At 36.0% G+C, this 19,746-nt stretch overlaps 1 protein-coding gene across 2 annotated transcripts in view; it reads right to left on the reverse strand.

Annotated features, from left to right (window-relative positions):
- GRM8 (glutamate metabotropic receptor 8) overlaps nucleotides 1-19,746 on the reverse strand; it is a 358,453-nt gene that overhangs the window by 189,749 nt on the left and 148,958 nt on the right. For both annotated transcript variants that reach the window (XM_055712667.1, XM_055712666.1), the window contains 3 exons: nucleotides 8,950-9,085; nucleotides 8,323-8,477; nucleotides 6,933-7,070 (listed from right to left, as the gene is read on the reverse strand). In XM_055712667.1, the coding sequence (XP_055568642.1) occupies nucleotides 6,933-7,070; nucleotides 8,323-8,477; nucleotides 8,950-9,085 (429 nt within the window). The remainder of the gene's footprint in view (nucleotides 1-6,932; nucleotides 7,071-8,322; nucleotides 8,478-8,949; nucleotides 9,086-19,746) is intronic.

Consider the following 19,746-nt stretch of genomic DNA (forward strand, 5'->3'; position numbering starts at 1 on the left):
GTGGAATATGACTCATAACTTTGTAAAGCCTTAGAAATCTAAAACCGATACATTTCCTGACTGAATACAAGACTTGAATTCCTATTCACGAATAAAATTATAGAGAAACAAATACCTCTATGGAGTATATCAACAATTTCTTCTTCATATTAGAATAAGAAGCTTTTTAAAATGATATGTTTTGCAAGTGAATCTAAGATTTTACAATGGGATTGAGAAGTGGTATTCCACTAGATATATTATAAATAGATGTGAAAATACTGGTGAAACAATAAAATGGATGACAGCAAGTGAAATGAAGAAACCAAATTAGTGAATGGGCAACGTATGTTAGGTCCCCTGATTTGACAGCTCTCAGGCATACTGAGTGATACTTATGTACATTAGCAGCTGCTGAAATGAAACACTATTCAACTTGAATCTTCTGAAATTCTATACTTTTGGAATAAAAGCCAGAACTGGCCCTTTGTAAGACAACTGAATGTGTATTTTGATGAAACATACCTTCATCTATGATCTACCTCTTATCAGTCTATCAGTGACAGCAGAGACGTGGCAAGGTTCATGCCTGCACGTTCTCCACCATCAGGACAGAATTTGGCCTAAACATTCTGACCTGACGTATAACACAAGAAAGTCTGTATTTCAGTCTTGTTAATTTTGACAAAACATCACTCACCATTCTCAGACATGAACTTTTTCTTTGGAATTGACTACCTAGGCTTCTGAAATTGGAAACCAGACAAAATCTGCAAAAATGGTGAATTTATGGCCTATTGTATACTACAATAAAGAGATTAAACTTAATTCAGGTTAATGGAAGAGGTCTTGGTGCCACCTGGGACATGAGATATTGTCCTAAAACCAAAAGTAAATGCTCTCTGGCTCCATATATTATTTAATGACACATGACGCAGTTTGATTTAATGCTGTATTAGAGGAAGCATGGGACCACTGCAGTGCAGCTACCTGTAACGCACAATTTTCATAGTTCTGAGATAATGTCCAAAGCAGAGTAGAAAACAGCTCAGACTATGACAAATACTCCTCAAAGTCTTTTGTTCCCAGTTGATGTGATGGGTAGCAAAGATTCGACAGCCAACTTGGCTCCTGCTTATTATGCTGCAAAACTGACTGCTGTGACTTTTACGTAGAATTATTGTACTTACACAAAAGAGCAACAAACATTTTATAAATATAAACAAAAAGTAAAAAAAAACAACCTCCTTCTGCAATGTGTTTATAAGATACTTTTCAAATTGGAATCAAGAAAATGCAACCAGCAAAAAAAAAAGAGAAAGAATAAGAAATGCCCTTTCTACCTCTTATAGCTAAATAAACCGGTCACAACACACAAGTCACACAAAGAGGGAGAGCATGCAGCTTTTCCATGTGGTCAAAACCAGTGTCTCCTGAGCCTTAGTGCCTTTTGGGAATTGTGGTACATCTCACCATGTGTCTCAACTGCATCTATGCTGATTCTTTAAACTTTGCATAGGTCTCAAAAAAAAAAACCAAACAACAAAACCAAACCTACGTAACCTACGTTAAGACTAATTTTATAGTAATGGAACCATTGCTCAAACTACATAGCAATGCATTGTACCTCTGTGAGATGCACATTCTGCTACTGAACTTGTATAAATTTTTCAGAATGTGGCGGCATACACATATGAATAAATCTACTTCTTTCCATTGATATTTTTAGCTGCAATTGTGTTTTCAAAGAGGTTGGTTAAGGAAAAACAGTTAAATAATGGATCTGTAAAGTACCTAGGTATGCATGATGTCTATTATACTGCACTATGATTTTTTTTCAGTGAAACACATAGTTCGGTTTAATAGAGGAAACTGAAATTTGACTAATTTGCACAGGTCTCTATATGCTTTTGGAAATTCTCCCATCTTTATTTTTAGCAGTGCAGTCAGTCATTATAGGTTGTTAAAGGCTGATTAGGTTTGCAGAGTAGTTAAAATGCTAACCAAACGAAACAGGGGGAGAGACTACTTCTTTAGGGCTGTGCATGAAAGAGCCTTTTTAATTAACATTTTTATTGAGGTTTTATTAAAGGACCACATTTTGCTGTTCAAAGACTAAAAATATTTTGATAAATGCATGACTTGAAGGGATGTTATAGGGGAAAAACAGAACAAATCTCAATGGAACAGCATCTTATGTCAGATTTGAATCTAAGGCTATGATTGCACACATTAGAACATGATACAGAAAGCAACTTTACTTCATGTTAATTTCTATCTGCTTATGCATGCAAACACAAACAAACATCTACATGTGTACACACATATATTTGTAAAGAGAACTTCTTCAGATTTATTTTTTTTTTAGAATGAAATCAAATATTAACATTCTGTGAGGTTAATGGAAGCAAATCTGAGTACATTTCATTTAATTCTTACCCTTGTCCCTTAACTCTTCAGCATTAATGCTGCTTTCTTTTTCTATCACCATGTTTTGGTCTTCTGAAAGAATGATGGTGCATATTGTCAGCCCCACAATTCAATGCAATTCTTAAAAAAGTAGTCTGGGATATCTTTGTTTCATTTATACTGTTTCTTAAGAAACACAAGGTCTGGAAACCTACCTTAAGATGGGACTGAAAATTGGTAGCTCAATAACCAAGAGCTGGAGTTAAAAACAAAACACCAGGATTAAATCTAGTCAGTCCACAATTTATAAGTAATGCTAAATCCACAGCTATCAAAAACTTAGCCCACTAACTGAGTCAAATGAGAAGCTGAGGGTATGGGAAAATTCTCCAGGGTGTTAAATTTAAAGTCAAGCAACAGGCATACTGTCTTTCCCATCTTTCATAAACATGGGGCAAGCCCTTCCTCTTGAAGAATGTTCATAATCGAAGGATGAATGCTGTCTCTGGCTTTACAGTTTTCTACTGGGCACAGGGATGAGTGAAAAGCTTCTCATCTCCTCACATCTTATTTCCACAAAGAGATTCCAATGCTAAAGAAAGGCTGTTGAAGATCCCTGAAAGATTCATGGCTCACTAAATATCTTTTTATTGAATGTAGAAAACCTGCACCTTGAATAAATATGTGAAATTCCTTGTAACCTCTACAGACAGTTCATTTCTTGTAGTGCTCCGTTCTTTTCCATTTTGTTGTAGTAAGGCAAACGAGTTTTCTCTGTAAATGCCTGTCTCCAGTTAAAAAAGTTTAAGGGTAGTCATTGAATTATTGTTTCATGTTTACTAAGCTAATGGCCCTTTTTTATTATTATTATTTTCTTTTTTTTTAAGTCCAGAAATGTTGGAACAAAAAGTCTTTAATATTTTTCAATGTGCACTATTCCAATCTTGATGATTTGATCAATGTACACTCACATTCAAAATACGGAGCTAGTGGCAAATCAATAGTGGCAAAGCAATTACTTTTTCAAAGTTTAGGTGAATCACTGCTTTTTGTAAACTGGCAAAAATAAGAAAACAAATGGTCAGGCAAACTCAAAAGGAACATATTATTTTGTGTATCTCCAAACCACAAATTCTTTTAAGAATAAGAAGCAACAACAACCGCAAATAAACAGTATTTTTAAACAGTTTTAAATTACCAGTTTTCTTTAATAAACTGTTTAATCCATTACACTCTAGACTGTAATATTCAGTAATGTACAAGAACAGAAGAAGGTAAGAAGGCTTATGAACTTTTGTAATTTTTAACCTTGAAGGAAAAGAAAACCCTTTCAGGACTTTCAATGCTAAACAGAATGTTGATTTTACATGGAAGAGAAAAGAGGTATATTTTTTGCTTTGAAGCACTTTCTGGTATCTTCATAGGATGAAAAGTGCTTGAAATTGTATTAGATTGGTAGCATCCTAACTGCAGGTGGTAAAAATTTAAAGCTATGGACAGATAACTTGACTAAAGAACAGGGATATTATTTTTTGTTGTTGTTGGGAATTACAAATGTTCTATGAGAAAAAGATTCAAGTACCTCCTACTTAACTAAGATAAAAAGGAATGCCTAATAAAACACATCTCAGGCTTGAGAAAACGTTATACCTACCAATTTGCCTTTTAATATCTTTGGAAGGGGAGATTTTCAGATTATGGCTGTATCCCAGGTTTTTTTTTATTTCTCTCAATGCATCACTGGCTATTGACATAATATACAAATTGGGCTGGTGGGCAAAACCAGAAGATCTTATCTGCAGTGCCCAGATAAAATAAAAAAATATATTATTCACATAAATATTTATATAAATACCATTGGTGGGTTTTCAGTTCAGTTTTCAAATCCTGAATGAGAGATGGGAAAACATCCTTTTAATTGAGCTGAAATTTAGGACTGAGAAAATACACATGAAGTTCAGAGAAAACCCACTGGAAGGGCAACTGGCAACTTGGATAGGCCAAGAATCTGTGTCTTTAATATAAAGTTATGAACAATTAAATGTAACAGCTCCTATATCTTTATTGAAATTTGAGGGTTTATTATTTTCTTTCATTTACTGCCATTATTTCAGAGCAGGCTTGGCTATGAAGTCTGTTTTGGCTTTTCAAGGGAAAGATAAACTCATGGGTGAGATATTCTCCCCTCTAAACTTTAGCAGACTTAGAAGATCACAGTAGACTGACTCATCTGTTTTGGGTGCGTCGGTATGAAGAACCAGCCAGGATTTCATTGCTGCCTCTTTTTGTGCATGGAAGGCATGACAAATGATCTGGGGTAGTCAAGATACCATTGCGATTCTCGAGGATTAGACTGGGGGATGTCACTCCCCCATTGTCCACCGAGCATTTTTCCTTAAATCGCAGGAGTTTTAGTTCAAATTTCCATCCGCATGTCTTGTTTCAGTTTATTTAAAAGGAACAAATATTGGTTACATTTGCTATCCAACCCTTTAAATTTGAGTTAGACAATTTTTTTTGTCTAGGGAACACAATCAACCAGTCAGCTTGTTTCAGGTCTGCTGCTGTCCAAGCGTCTTTTTTATTGTAGTAAGCACAGTTTTAGTCAAGGGTCCTATCACTTGGCAGTACTCTTGCTTGCAGAATTCATAACCTTTTTCCCCAGCAGGTACTAATATATGTGCAACCTTCATATGAGACTGCTCACATCTTAGTCCTATCCCTTGATACTATGTTAACTTTCTGGTGTCGAAAATATGTTTTCTTTCTGTTTTCAGGCACAGAGAGCATACCATAACTTTGCTTCATAAAATATACGGATATCTATTTCAAATCGCAAATTACTTTGAATCTATCAAGATATGGCCTATGCACTTTATATACTGCTTTTCATTTGGTAATTCATTTTGACAGATGTGACGAGGCTGAGACAAGTCATACAACCATCTGTGGTAACATTTAGAGCTTCCCAAACTTCAGCACATACACCACTCATTCCACCTGAAGAACTTCAAAAAAGCATCTATTTTCCACTTAAAATAGGAAGGGGGGGGGGGAAAAAATCCCTTCCCAGACATGGGTAACTACCCAGCCATGAATTACTGCTATATGAATCAAGGCCAAGGAGTAAAGGATTAGAGTAATAAGCTAATTTAGCTCAGTGAGGAACTAGATATCATCCTTTTCTTTTGTGGTGTATGAAGTAAAAGGCAGAAGATGAGGCAGCAGTGTTGAAATGAAAGAGTGCATGCATGTCTCTCCTATTTCTCTGTGAGATGTATCTGTGCATTGCGAAGCCCAGTGCAGTAAGTCTTTGAATCGATGGAACAGTATACATACAATAAATCTGGTGGTTCAGGAAGTGCAGGAATAATGGTGCATGTGCTTGGAGACTGCACGGCATGTCTGTTTGACAAGCCCAGGAGAAGTGGGGTGCTGGTGTGCAGCTTTTTGCAGAAAGTTAGGAAGGGCACCCCCATAACAAAGGCTGCATGGCGGTGTCACCAGGCAGCCAGAAATCTTGGAACAGCAAAAGAACAAAAATGTTCATGTTCCGTGTAGAAAATATTATTTGGTGAAGGAAAACACTGCCAGGAAAATCAAATCACATTGGCAACCTACATATTTAGTGCAGAAAATCAGGTATTGCTGCTGCCACAAGTCACCGAGATGGTGGTCACTACCAGTAATGCTGGGGGTGGTGGCAGTAATTAAAGGAATAACACTGGGAGCCCTGACATTAGGAAAAAAACTATTTACACAAGTAGTAACATAGTCTGCTGTAGTCACAGAAAACTAAAGGTAACAGTCTTGTAATAACTTTTGCAAGGGACAACAAAAAGCCAACATGTCATAGAGGAGGTGAAACTCAGAGCTACTAATGCAACTGCTATACGAGCTGTCATGACAATAGTGTCTGGGTCTGATGCCTCAGCAAGCAGGTTTGAGAACACCAGTGCCAATTACACAGTTTTTGCTCAAACTTCATAGAGACTTTCAGCTTTATAACAATAGAGAATCCTGTTCTTTTCACATGAGGACAAGTAATAAGAACATATTGATTTGATTTTTAACTCCATCTTCCAAACACAGTTTGTAAACTAAATAAGGAGTTCATGACTTGACCCATCATCATGACCTCAACAGTTTAAACAGCAATTTAATTTTCTCTGTATATGCTTCAGGGATAACAATATGAGAATTATTGTGATGTGCCCATTCACTAAAAAAAAAAAATAAATATCGTATTGACAACTATAGATGGGGTGAGAGAGAAGGTCATTGAAACATGAATGGAATTTAACCACAGCCACAGGTTTTTAACAAGATCTGTACCATCATTGGATTTCTGCAAATTAACTTCTAACTTTCTCAAACATTGTCCATGAATTTTTCTTTAGGTTTGAGAAAAAAATGTCACACTTCTTTTACAACACAATAATATGTATTGGAGTACTGAAGGGAGCCAGAAGAGTGATGAAAAGAAAGCAGTTCCATTCCCGCACTCCAGCAACTTATAGATAATGTCTTACTTTCACAGTTACCTGTGCATTTCTTGATGTTGCTGTTTCTTTTTCCATGTGATCCTAACTTGCATCCAAAGTTCTCCTCCCAAAATTCTGCAAACCATACATTTCTTCGATTGTTAGCAAGTGTTCGGCTCCGAAAATATCTATCAAATCCTACATTTAAAGGGAAGTGAAAGAAGCATTAAAATATGATACAGGATAAAATTAGTCATTTAAAGACAACAACATATTTTGTATAAATATCAGAAGAAGAAAAACTTTAAGTACAAACTACTATAATAAGATATTTTATGAGCATAGTAGTATTTAAGCATTAAAAAGGCACTATATTTGTTAACCTGTATTTTCTGTAGAACAAGATCTTTAAATACCTACTGCAGTAAAAAAATCTCTAAAGCCCCAGCAGAATTCTATAATATATAAAAAAAAAACCCAAAACAAAACAAAACAACAACAACAAAAAAAACAACAAAGAAACCCACCATATAGTTAGGGAAACAGCTAAATTTTTAATACACAGATGAACCAAATAGAGAATTAGATACCTACAAGACATTAGACAAACTGTAATCACTACTCAAAAACTGTGACCCAAACAAATTTCATTTCACAGCCATCTAAAATGACTGGGTACCACTCTGTTGAACCAGAACGCTTTCAGGACACTAAAATTCTGCTTCTATTTATATATTTAATGAGCCCAGCTGAGAAACTAAAGATTCCTGCTTAAATCCGATCAGATTCTGCACCAGCCTTACCCCTACAACCCAGCAAACATAAAGAAATCATGACTAACACACACCATCTGGATTAAGCTCTTTACAAATATTTCCATATGGCTAAATTCTCCAAGTAGCATCAATAATGCTGAGGTTTTTCTAATCGTTTACCACTTTAGAGTGCTTACCCAGACAGTAAGAGATGTTACTATGTCCAGTACCCTTCCAGGAATAAAGTGATTCAAACCAACAACTGGCACTTCATCCAACAAGTCAGAAACTTTGTTAATATAGGTGGCTTCTTAAAGTAACTTTATGAGAGGAAAGCAGCGCCTAGATTGATCTCCTCCCACAAGAATGAGCTGACTCATTATCATCCATCCAATGCTCTTCTTTTTTGTCCCAAAGAACCACCAGACTAAGGGTAAGAAGCTCTCCCCTACAGATGCTCTCATTATTAGATAATTACATGATTGCCTAATTGCAGATTCAGCATCTTCTCATCTCAACAGAAATATTGAAAGAATATTGGATCAGGCCAACTCAAGTTACTTAGTTGGAAAGTTTCCCCTGATTTCCCTGTAATCAAGCACTACATGATTTATTAATTTATTATTTTTTTTAAGAGAACTTGGGTGCTAGGTCATTGTCAGAAAATGAGAATTCTGTGCCATGTACATTCCTACCATCTATTGATGTTCTTTTGGGCAGGATGGTTACTGCTCCTTCTGCAATCTCCTCCTGTTGCTGAACTGGTGAGATTTTTGACCCCCAGCTATCTGAGCCAATCCAGAGGAAGTGTCCAGACTGATTAGCTTTTTTGGCTGCTTCCAGTATTCGCCTGCAACCAAACAACAAATGACTAATTAAACAAACAGCATTTACAAACGATTTGAGAAACCCAAGCATTAATTCTGGCTATGCATAAGTAAGCTCACGCTAACCAGTCAATAGTTTTCACAGTCTAAAGCACATTCAACAACAGCTGTAGTGAATTCAAGTTACAGTACTGTACAAGTTAATTTGTTTCATCTTTAGCCATATTTTTCTAGCATCTTTGGTTTCTTTGTTTTCAGTGACTAAATAATAATCTATTGGAGCTGCACTCTTAGGAACTAGGAATCAGTTAGATCTCCACAGAATAAAGGACCAGTACGGTATATAACTGGAACTCAATTTCTTATCATGAGATTTCCAAGAATTTTTACAGGGGATTGAATCTAAAACTCCTACATTGCTCTATTCTGCACCAGGCAACTGAGCATCTCTGTGATGTGAAAAATCTTCAGCACACAAAATTAGGAAACGGGCACCTAATATCATCTTCATTCGCAAACATGATCACTGCTCGAGCATTTGGAGTTTCCAACAAGCGTTTGATGATCTTTTCAAATTCTCCTGGTCTTGGTTCCCGAGGGATTTTGAGTGACTGAGCAATGCAAACACCTCCTGAGAAAAAATTAAAAGGAAAAAAAAAGAATTTTTGCACATTAAATATTCACACTTCAGATGATCCATAATTAACCAGGCAGGCTAAGAAAGCAAGGCGCTAATCTGAGATACAGCATCACAGCCAAAAGTTACATTATCTATGAATTTTGAAACATGCACTGTACAAGTTTCCACACACAATACTGCATTAAGGAGTACAACTCATTTACCTGTTAATTTAAGGTTTTATATAAAGTTTTAAACACCATCCTGAGCCAGGTCACCAAGCACCACACACTAACAGCTAGACTGAGTTCTACAGACCTACCCCAGTTTATGGCAGCTGAGAATCCAGTCTTGCCACAGGATTGCATTTAACTGTGGGAGCTGCAATTTGATATGGGTTTGTAATGCAGCTTTTTGGTACCAGGTACTATCATACACCTCTGCTTTTTCAACAGTGAGTAGAAGGTTAACAATAAATGCTGTGGTTACAGAATCGAGTAGAGAACTTGAAATGTTCTTTTATGAACGAATACATACAGATCCCTTCTAATTGTTATTATGACAGTCTTAATTAAGTTGTCTTAATTATTTAAAAGGTTTTGGGCTGTCGTTGAATATTCTAAATTACTAATCAGCAAACGAACACAAACTCAGAGATGATATTTATATATCTTCCTGACAGAAGGAGGAAAGTGCTAATTCAAATCTTTATGTTTTACCTGTCCTGCAAAAAGGGACAAATTTTGACAGAAACTTGGTGATTTCTAAAGGCTTTCATGCACCAGTTCAGGGGAGTCTCTGCTTCCCAGTTATGGCATTGGTATCTACGTTTGAGCACACAAGGAGAGAAATTCCTTGAGCTTGTTTCATGGAGCACTGAGTCCAGATTGTTACCAGCTTCTTATACCATATGTGATCTTTCCGTGCTTATTTATGGATTTACTTTTTTTTTTTTTTCTTTAAGAACTATTGCCTGATTTGTACGGCTACATCTAATTCCCACCAATATTTTCTCTTGATTGTTGTTATTCCCAATGTAAGAGACTCGTGGTGAATCTAACAATTAATGAAACCAGAATATTAAGGCAATGAGAAAATATTTATTTCTAACAAAAAGATACATGCCACTAAATAAAGACAAAGAAAATGATGATTTTTGCACCTCAGCATCTAAATACTTCTACACTGAAAACTGCTTTCAGTGCGAGTAAGAATAAGAATGTGTTTTAAAAGAGCTGTTCTATTTTTAATGAACGCTGGTATTTATTTTCTGATGTGTAAGATCATTCAGGGCATATACATGTCTACATATCACAATTAATTGGACAAACAATCACAGTGAGATGACTATGTTGTATTTGGGGAGGCCTTCCAACTTCCTCAACAGTCTCCCCCTCCCTATCAAAAAGTCAACCTACTGCTTTCCCAAACTACCTCACAAACTAGGTTAATACACACTGTCAGTGGTACAATTTGCACAAAAAGAAGGGTCCAGCCAGGTGCAGCTTGGGATATAAAGCTACCTGACAATCTTACAGAGGTCTCTTGCATTCGCTTACTCAAGGTGAATTTATCTAATCTTTAAGCAAAGCAGACAAACAAAATAAACATACTTATGAAGCCTTTTTTATTTCTTTTATTCTAAGAATGAGTGGGAACGGTTCAAAGTTGCCCCAAGCTTGGCAGTGTTTAAGAGGCATTTGGACCATACCCTTAATAACAACATGCTTTAACTTTTGGTCAGCCCTGTATTCGTCAGGCAGTTGGACTAAATGATCATTGTACGTCCCTTCCAACTGAAATATTCTAGTCTAGTCCATGTAAGGTGTAGAAAATGCTGGGGATCCATTATCGGGTTTTGTTCTGCCTTTGCAGAATCTCATCGACGTCTATAGTTGTCTGCACAGTCAGATCCTAAGTTTGAATCAAGTTTAGACATGGCATAAATGAAGCATGGAATTATCAGCTGCCAATATAAAAGTAACAACTTTCGAATGAAATCAGCCAGTTTTAGTCACAGGCAAACGTATCACCTTTTTTAGCTATGCAGCAATTTCTTAGGATGTTATATTATTATTTTATTAGATTGAGAGATCCATACTACAGTATAGATTTATCCTGAATTCTTCTCTGCTTTACATGAAAGAAATAATATTTGCAAATCATAAATTTGTCATTTCTAACAAAAATTATTTGTACATATTTTTAACCCTATAAAAATAGTATAAAGAGATAGCATAAATAATTTACTCCTATCTGCTTTAAAATGGAATATAATGCCTTTTTCTGGCAACGCATTTCTTCATATTTTTATGAATAGCCTGGCTCCCCATGACAGAAAGCTAATTTGCCAATAACAACAGATGATACCCTATTCACTGGGTATCTTTGACAATCCAGCAAGGAAAGTATGGACACTGTACTATAAAAAGCTTTAGCTAGTTTTCTAAACTGATATTACACTATCGTGATAGACGCTCGACCTGATAGACGCTGAAAGGTAAGAGAAGTACTTAGCAGACACCTGTAAATTTAACAATCAGCAATTCACTGCTAAAAAATAAAATTGGAAAACAATGCCAAGCTCTCAACAGTCCCCAGAGTCATTCAGGCACAAAAAGTAAAACAGGTCCTAAAGATTGTGTAAAGGAATAATTTGTTACCTCATAAATTTTGAGAATGCATTTTTCAACCATCTCTATTCATGCAAGGGCCCTCAGGAAAAAAAAAAGCAACAACAACAACAACAACAACAAAACAGAAACCATTCTTCTCACATAAAACCAAAATGCAAATATTACAAAATGCATATATATAAAATACACTATATACAGCCATCTGCAATCTGTATGGAATGGATAGCAAGCAATGAAAAACTGCGGTATCTAAAAAAGCTATTTTCAGTCAAAATGGTGTAAAAGCAACACCATTCCATCATTACAGCAGCAAGTTCAGTCATGACCGTACTGCACATCTTAGCATCTCTAGATTGAAGAATGTATTAAGTCCTACTAGGAACACAATAAAATACATTCAGCCTTGTTGCTACATTTCTAATGAATTGTGTAAACTATCTCCAACTCACAAAACACTTTGTGTACATCCTTATCTATGTATTGCATATACAGCTGTTGCTCAAACAAACAACAGAGTATCAATTTTCAGCTAATGATGAAATGCTAGGTCCACAAAGGTACTTACAACACTACGTCTAACCTCTCAGTGCCCTCCTGCCTTTGAAATCTACAGCTTGGACTAAGAGCCCAAACACAGAGAGAGATGAGTGTCTAGGAAAAGGATTCATAGGAGCCAGCAAACTGAGTAAGGAATAACTATTACTCAAAAACAGCTAGCGGAGGTACCAAAAAGGCAGGGTTTAAGGCCCGTAGTTGCAATAATCTTATGAAGGGTGAACAAAAGAGATTTCCCAAAATCAAGAAGAAAGAGAGTTTGAGAACAGATGTCTCATATGTGATACCAATGGATTTACCATTTGCTGCAGAGATGCCAAAGGGCAGATGGTTCAGACACCTAATGCCCCTGAACGATTTATCACTGTGAATCATAAGAACAAATAATGTCTACATGTTTCACTCTGCCAGCATTTCTGACTGATTTAGCATGATGACTGCTTGTCCCTGTTGCTGGTTTCTAAAATGTTTGTTATCCTCCATTGTCTGGGGATGTACCTAAAAAAATACATTGGTCTAAATTTCCCTTGGCTGAAATGATGATTAATCTAACATTTGTATAAGGAAATGAGAGCTAACTATCTTCTTTACTAAAAAGGAAATGTTGTGTTCAAAAACAGTCAATTACAAGGACTTATGAACAGGCTTCACGGAGGGCTGCACCAAGAGATGTTATTAGGACCAGGAAGGGAGTCAGACAGCCTCATTTCAGGTACCTCAGCTAGGAACAGATACCGGTAATTGTACCTATCCCAATTGTACCCATTCTCTAATGCGTGTATGGCACAGGAGGTGAAATTAAGGGTTTGCATCTGTCATACATTTTAAAGACATTAAGGTGACACTGATGAAATGTAGTTCTTCAGCTACTCGGGGGCAGAGGGAGGGCGGGGGGGGGATGGGCGGGGAAAGTCTTAGCACCAAACTATGCTCAGCCTCTTTTGCGTGTTCTCAGATCTGTAAAACTAAGGTGGTATTCAGTCATCCTAGCTTGATCTGAGGAATAAAACAGTTAATACCAACCGCACTGTGTCAGTGATAATAAATACCCATTTATCTTCTGTCTAACAGCTGGGTATCAAATGTGATACAGGGCTCTGTATAACACAGCTTGTGGGAAATAGGTTATCACCAAACAAAAAACTGGTAGATTTTGAAGATACTGTCAGTACACTGGATCTATGACCTTTTCCCTTTCTTTTTGTGCTCTTACAACAATGATTTTATCAATGAGAAAATAAACCAAAAGTTAAATGTATGACCTGTATTATTTTGGCAGTTAAATTTATGATGATTTTATAATATATATTCATTTTAGCTCTCATGGGTTCTGAAGTCACAAGATGGCATGCTAATTGTGAATTTATCAAATACTTTAAATATATGGAGGTGGGTGTCAGAAAAAGTGATGTTGAATGCGTATTTGAAAAATAGCAAGCAGACGTGGTAGAAAACTTGAGCTAACAAATTAATTTCCTGAAGCAAAGACTGAAAGCTGAAGCTATAAATAATACAGGGGCCATGTTTTCTCCTACCCCAGCTAGGATCCAGCACTACATTCTAGACCAACTAAGTACCAAGTAACTAGGATGCACAAGAAAGGACACTTGTCTTTGTGTCAAAAAAGCTGAAGATAGTTTTCAGTTCAAGTCTGTTCAGTGTTGGGACCATGATCATACTACTCTGAACCAGTTTACCCTCTAAGATGTTTTATCTCCCCATGTACATAACTAGCCTTACCATTGTAAAAGGGGAAAGGATCAAGCTATGCTCTTGCTTTGGTAAGCTATTTCTTACAATAAGGAGACATACCTCACCTGACTCAGTATACATCATTGCAAGAAAATTATTTCATGGCAGCTTCATCACAAATCACATTTTTCCTGACAAAGCTCATGACAAATAGCCACAGCACATCTGGGACCTCGTCCTATCTGGCAGGACTTTTTCAGCTGCCTTCAAGTGTATATATATATATATATTATTTTTTTTATGATGATGATGAAGAATTATATGCGACTGGTCACTAGGCCAAGAAAATTTTAATGCAGGCCTGTGGAAAGTTTCCAGAAGACATTACAGAAATATGTAAAGGCAGATAAGTTCTTATTCCAAGTAGAGGAACAGATGTCAGAGACTCAGAAGAAGCCTCAGTAAGAAACTCTTCTGTGAGGCACACAGGGTGCTGGTGCGGGCAGACACAGCCTCTGTCTGACAGGGGACTGCACACTTCTGACAGTATCACACGATGCAAGAGAATATGAGGGAAAACAGACAACTGCATTTCTCCTCCTCTTCTAGTCCTTCCCCTGGTTATATTGAAAGTCTAGAAAATCGAGACCTTGTTATATTGAAAGTTTGTTCCAATTGTCAAGAACCTAGTTCAGCATGAAGGATGTTGGAGATATCAAAACCAATAAAATGCTCCACGCTCAAGTTCTGTTGACAAAAATCAGGATAGCCCTGTGATTTAGTGCATCCATCAAGACATTATTCTTGAGCAGACAGTTCATTATTTGATAAAATTGAACTCCAAGAAATCTGAATGTTAAAGAAAAATGAGGGAAGTGACTGTTCTTCATGGGACTTTCAGTGATGCTGGTAATTGGGAATTTTTAGGAATTGTTAAACAACCAGCTTGCTGCCATCCTCTTGTGTATCCTTAGATGTGCTTAACAATAATTTTATAGAGCATGAGTTAACAGGGAGTGACACCTAGGAAGATATAATTATAAGCTGAAGATCAAATAACTCAAGCAATAATTGTTCAAAACTTAAATGTCTCCTTAATGCCAAGTACTGCAGTTGGGAGGTCTGAATGCAGCCATGCATTCTTTCCAGAGTTACCTTCAATTTACCTCAAGAAACCATACGATCACCAATGTGGCTATATGGACTTCAGGGTAGCATAGCTTTATGAATAAGAACCTGAGCCTTCTACGGGCTCTATTCTCCTGTTGAAGTCCATGTCATGGCACTTTCACTGCTTTTGATGTCCAAATCTAGTTAAAATCTCACTCCAGTACACCTCCTTTGTTGCAGTCACCAACTACACTGCAGTATGGAAATATCCTAAAATCATGTGGCTTTTCATTTCCTCAGAAGCTCACCAAATAACTCGGACAACAATTCACTTACTCTTGCAAAGGCACTCAATTCTTCAGCCAATAGTGGCAATACTTTTTGATATAAGGCAATAAAAAGAAAATAATTTAAAAAAATAAATAATGAATACTTCATTCTGAACGCACGAAAGTGGCACTTAGTTAGTATCCAATACACTAAATCATAATGGAGGATGAGAGATTTTGTTATAATCTTTTAACAGATTAAAACATTCTGCATTTTAAGCCCATACCTTGGTGTATTTTTTACTTTATTTAAGTAAAAATGCATTTTCTCTAAATTGCTTATTATTTATGACAAAGATGTTTTTATTTAACAAGCAGGTCAACGGTACTTTTTCACTAACATGTCATCTACAGTCGTGAGCTTTTTCTCTCAAAACTAACAGCTTTTAAGAAATCAAAGTCTCTTTCATTTATTTCAGTGTTTTAGAAAAGGCTTTTTAGCAAGGTTTTTTGTTGGATCTTCCTTTTATTCATTCTTGTAGGGAAAAAAAAACCCCAAAACAATAGAAGATGTTCAGTGAGACCACGAAAGAACACAAAACATTCTAATAAATACAATTCACCTATTCCTTTTAAACCTGGCGGGGTTTTTGCATTCCTATATGTATTCACAGGCACACAGCCATGTGTATTTCACAAACATATGTGCTCCCACAGATACTTACATCATGAGCAAAACAGATGTTCATTCTAAAATAGAAAAGGAAGAAAGAAAAAAAGCAGCTCTGGCTCCATATGAGACCACTGGCTATCGACTTCAGCCATCAGAGTCTGTCTTTAAGGTGTCATGAAGCAAGAAAGATCAATTATTTTATATTTCCATTTTAAATAGTAGGGGATTTTTTTTTTTCTTTTTATGTTTTCCCCCCAGAAGAATCAGTTCTGAATGTACCACTACAGATTCCATTGACATCACCATCTGATGGAAAATAACTGCAAGGGACATTCTCACCATCACCAAATTACTGATTTTTTTTTTTCCCCCAGGATTAAAAAAAACCACAAAACAAACAAACAAAACCAAAACAAACCAAAAAAAAAAAAAACCAAAGCCACAAAAAATCCACATTTTTCATCCTCTCACTTTTCAGTGCTATTTGTGCAAATGAAAGCCAACATCCAAAGTCTTTAAAGTGAGAGGCTAAAAGAAAAATTCTGTAGTAGAGATGTTTATGATTGGGTAACAACACAAACCGAGGAAAAAGAAGCCCTGAAAGGAATGAATTCTGGAAGGATGTGAGAAAGGAATTTTCCTCTCCACAGTGAATCACTGTGTAACTACTTCATAAAGGACATGGGATGCTCAGTTAAACTTCAAAACAGTCTGTGGCCAAAAGAATGTAATTGAAATTGGTCTCCACTTACATTTACTGGTCAGCTATTGCAATGCTTTCACAGCTATGTCCTTTTTCATCATCACAGTGGGTATGAGTATCTCCCCCTGGGGGAACATGGTTCTTCCTACTTGCAGATTTAGAACTTGCAGAGGTATAATATGAAAAAAGAAATATACTGTTATTTTCTGTTTTCTGTCTACATGCCAGGTACATCCTTCTTGAGGAAAGGAGCCGCCTTATTTTTGTTTGTTTTCTAAAGGCTGGGAAAATTTAGGCTATGAAAAGAAATTTAATAAATGTCTAAATTCTAAAAGGTTTCCAAATTTTTTTTTAAAGTAATATCAGTACTGATTCATAACAAAGTAACAGTGTGAACACAAAACCTAGACTGTTGTTACCTAATGAGTTTTTCTCTGAAAATTAGCTTGAATATGGTCCTTATTCTTTCCTCCATTTCTCTAAAATTCTCAGTACCAATGGGCCTAAGTAGCATTTGGATTTGGTGTTTTAGGGAGTTTAAATGCAAACGAATGCTTCAAAAAATTCTAGAGGTGGGTCAGGCAAAAATATTGCCAGTTTACCTCCAAGTACAGTCAGTGAACGGTCCCAAGTCACAATCCCTGATGGGTGTATTCAACATCATGAAGATGACACAGGAACTTATAGAATTCCTTGCAACTATGTTTAGGCACAAAAAGGAACCCCACCACAAGAAGGGCTGGATTTTGTAAAAACATTTATTTCTAAATAAATATAACCTTTCCTCTTTCAGGATAATTTGTTCCCTACAGAGATCTTCGATTTAACATTTTTTTATTCCACTCCCCACCCTGTTTATTTTAAGCATTTTATCAGTGCTATAAAAGACTGTTTTCAGTTAAATTGTCCTGGATTGCCTGGTTTTAATGGTAGGCTGGTGTCCTAATTTTCCCTTGCATGCTTCTTACTGCTGTCATGGTGTTCAGAGATGGCTTTCAGTCACCTCCTTTGCACTTAAATGCTGTACACAGGTGGCAGAACCTGACTTTTAATCATGCCTTCTAAGAAAAATAACAGCAGTGATTAATGTTCTCATTCTGAAACTTTTTGGTCTGCTTTTGTAAGTGAGGACATTCTTCTTCTTTGTGGTCATAAAATGGCCACAGATTTCTTGTATTCACTGGATTTTTTTTTAAAAAAAAACTTAATCCCCTCTGGTTTTTGCTATTTTCCAGATGGTTGGTGGCAAAAGCAATTATTTCCATCTTTCTTTATGCATTCCTCTAACCAGCCTAGTATCTAGTATCAGTATTCTTAAAATTAGGCATACGTTATTTAGCTAAGGTTGTCTCTAGTCATCAAATATTTATTTTCTCAGAATTTGAACTACCAAAAGAGTTTGCATGTAAAGACTCACTTTACTGAGTTGTCTGAGTTTACTGATGCTTGAGCTTTAATGTGACACTCAAAAGATAGTCTCAGATTTGAGGTAAAACAAAACAACAGTCAACTAATTTTTGTCTGAAACTGGGAAGAGAATTTTGTGGGTTTCTCTACATGAAATTATAAGCCCAAATCTGTAAAGACAATCAAGAAGGGATCACTTCTGACAGGGAACCTTGTAGGTAAATCTAAACCCCAGGAAGCAACATAGATTCACAGTCTCCTACAACAAATTCTTGCACACGGACGTAATGGATTTTACTGCCTAAACTCTCCACAGAGCATGCCTGAACTAAAGTTAAGCTCACAGTAACATTGCTCAAGTGTTGACTTGCAACCTTGTGCTCAAAGAGCCCAGTCTGCTTTCATGGAAGTTGCCATAAGGAGCCACGCTGACTTCAGCCATGCAGCAGCAAGCTAAAGTTCTCTTCCAAGTCACGATTATCTTACAGAGGTGACATCATTGTCTATAAAACAGAGCTCTGTTCATGGATTAAACTAAGAGACAAAAGATTTTCAGGCTCGAAGACACAATTGTCATTATCTAATTTGGCCTCTTCCACACTTATGGTTGACCAGAATATTTTTCAAAGACCTAAGTTAGCTTTTGGAAAGGCAGTTTTATTAAAATTGAAATATTTTGCATTTGTTTGACAAACTTTTAAAGAATGACAAGACATAGAGCTTTATTTTTTCCTTTTATCTTAGCAGCATTAAAACATTAAGATAAAATGTGGGGTTTTTATTTCAAAAGTATAATTTTGAGAGGGGTTTTTTGCTTTTTTTATTCAGGACAAGATGACACAAGCATTACTGAGACAAAAAGTTAAACATTTGAGAAAGAAATGTTTCATTTTCACTACAGAAAAATTCAGTACGTGTTTTATTTTTTTTTATATGACAATTTCTGATGAAATAGAAATGTAATTTCTGAGTGTTTCCATGTGTAGGGGGTCAAAGAATGTTACCCTATAATGTCTGAAACCAGCTAATTTCCATCTGAGATGAAGTATATATAGCTAAAAACCCCAAACATTTCAAGGTATGAAGGGTGTATCATACCTCTGCAGAAGTTTCTCCACTTATTTCTAATTCTTATTACTAAAAAAAAAAATAAAATGTTTCTTTTCATCAGTTTAATGCTTCTAACTTCTTTTTACAACTGGCTCTGCTTACACCTTTTTTTATCAAAAATGCTCATCTATCTCCCTCATTCTTCCAAACACAACAACTTGTACATTATTAGGTTATGTGATTAAGTTATAAGTTAAGTAACCTTTTCTTATGCAAATTAGGAAGGTTGAGTTTATTTAATTATGTACCCAGACTGCAAGTTACATTTGCAAAACTAATATACCTGTTTTGATGTTGGTACCTAACTACATAGATATGACTTTAAAGTATTTTGAGAACTGGACGCTTGAGTAAGAACACCATTAGGATCTAAAATTATTAATGAACTTTATGTGCTGTCTTCTTACCATTGAGGGTTATAAAATAAGAAGATAATAAAGCTAAGTCTTATATATTGCTTCAGCTCTTTATGTTTCTTATACCAGTTGCAGATATAGTGATATTAAGAATCAGCCATA

This window comes from Falco cherrug, chromosome 5 (assembly GCF_023634085.1).
Source record: "Falco cherrug isolate bFalChe1 chromosome 5, bFalChe1.pri, whole genome shotgun sequence".
Taxonomy (NCBI): domain Eukaryota; kingdom Metazoa; phylum Chordata; class Aves; order Falconiformes; family Falconidae; genus Falco; species Falco cherrug.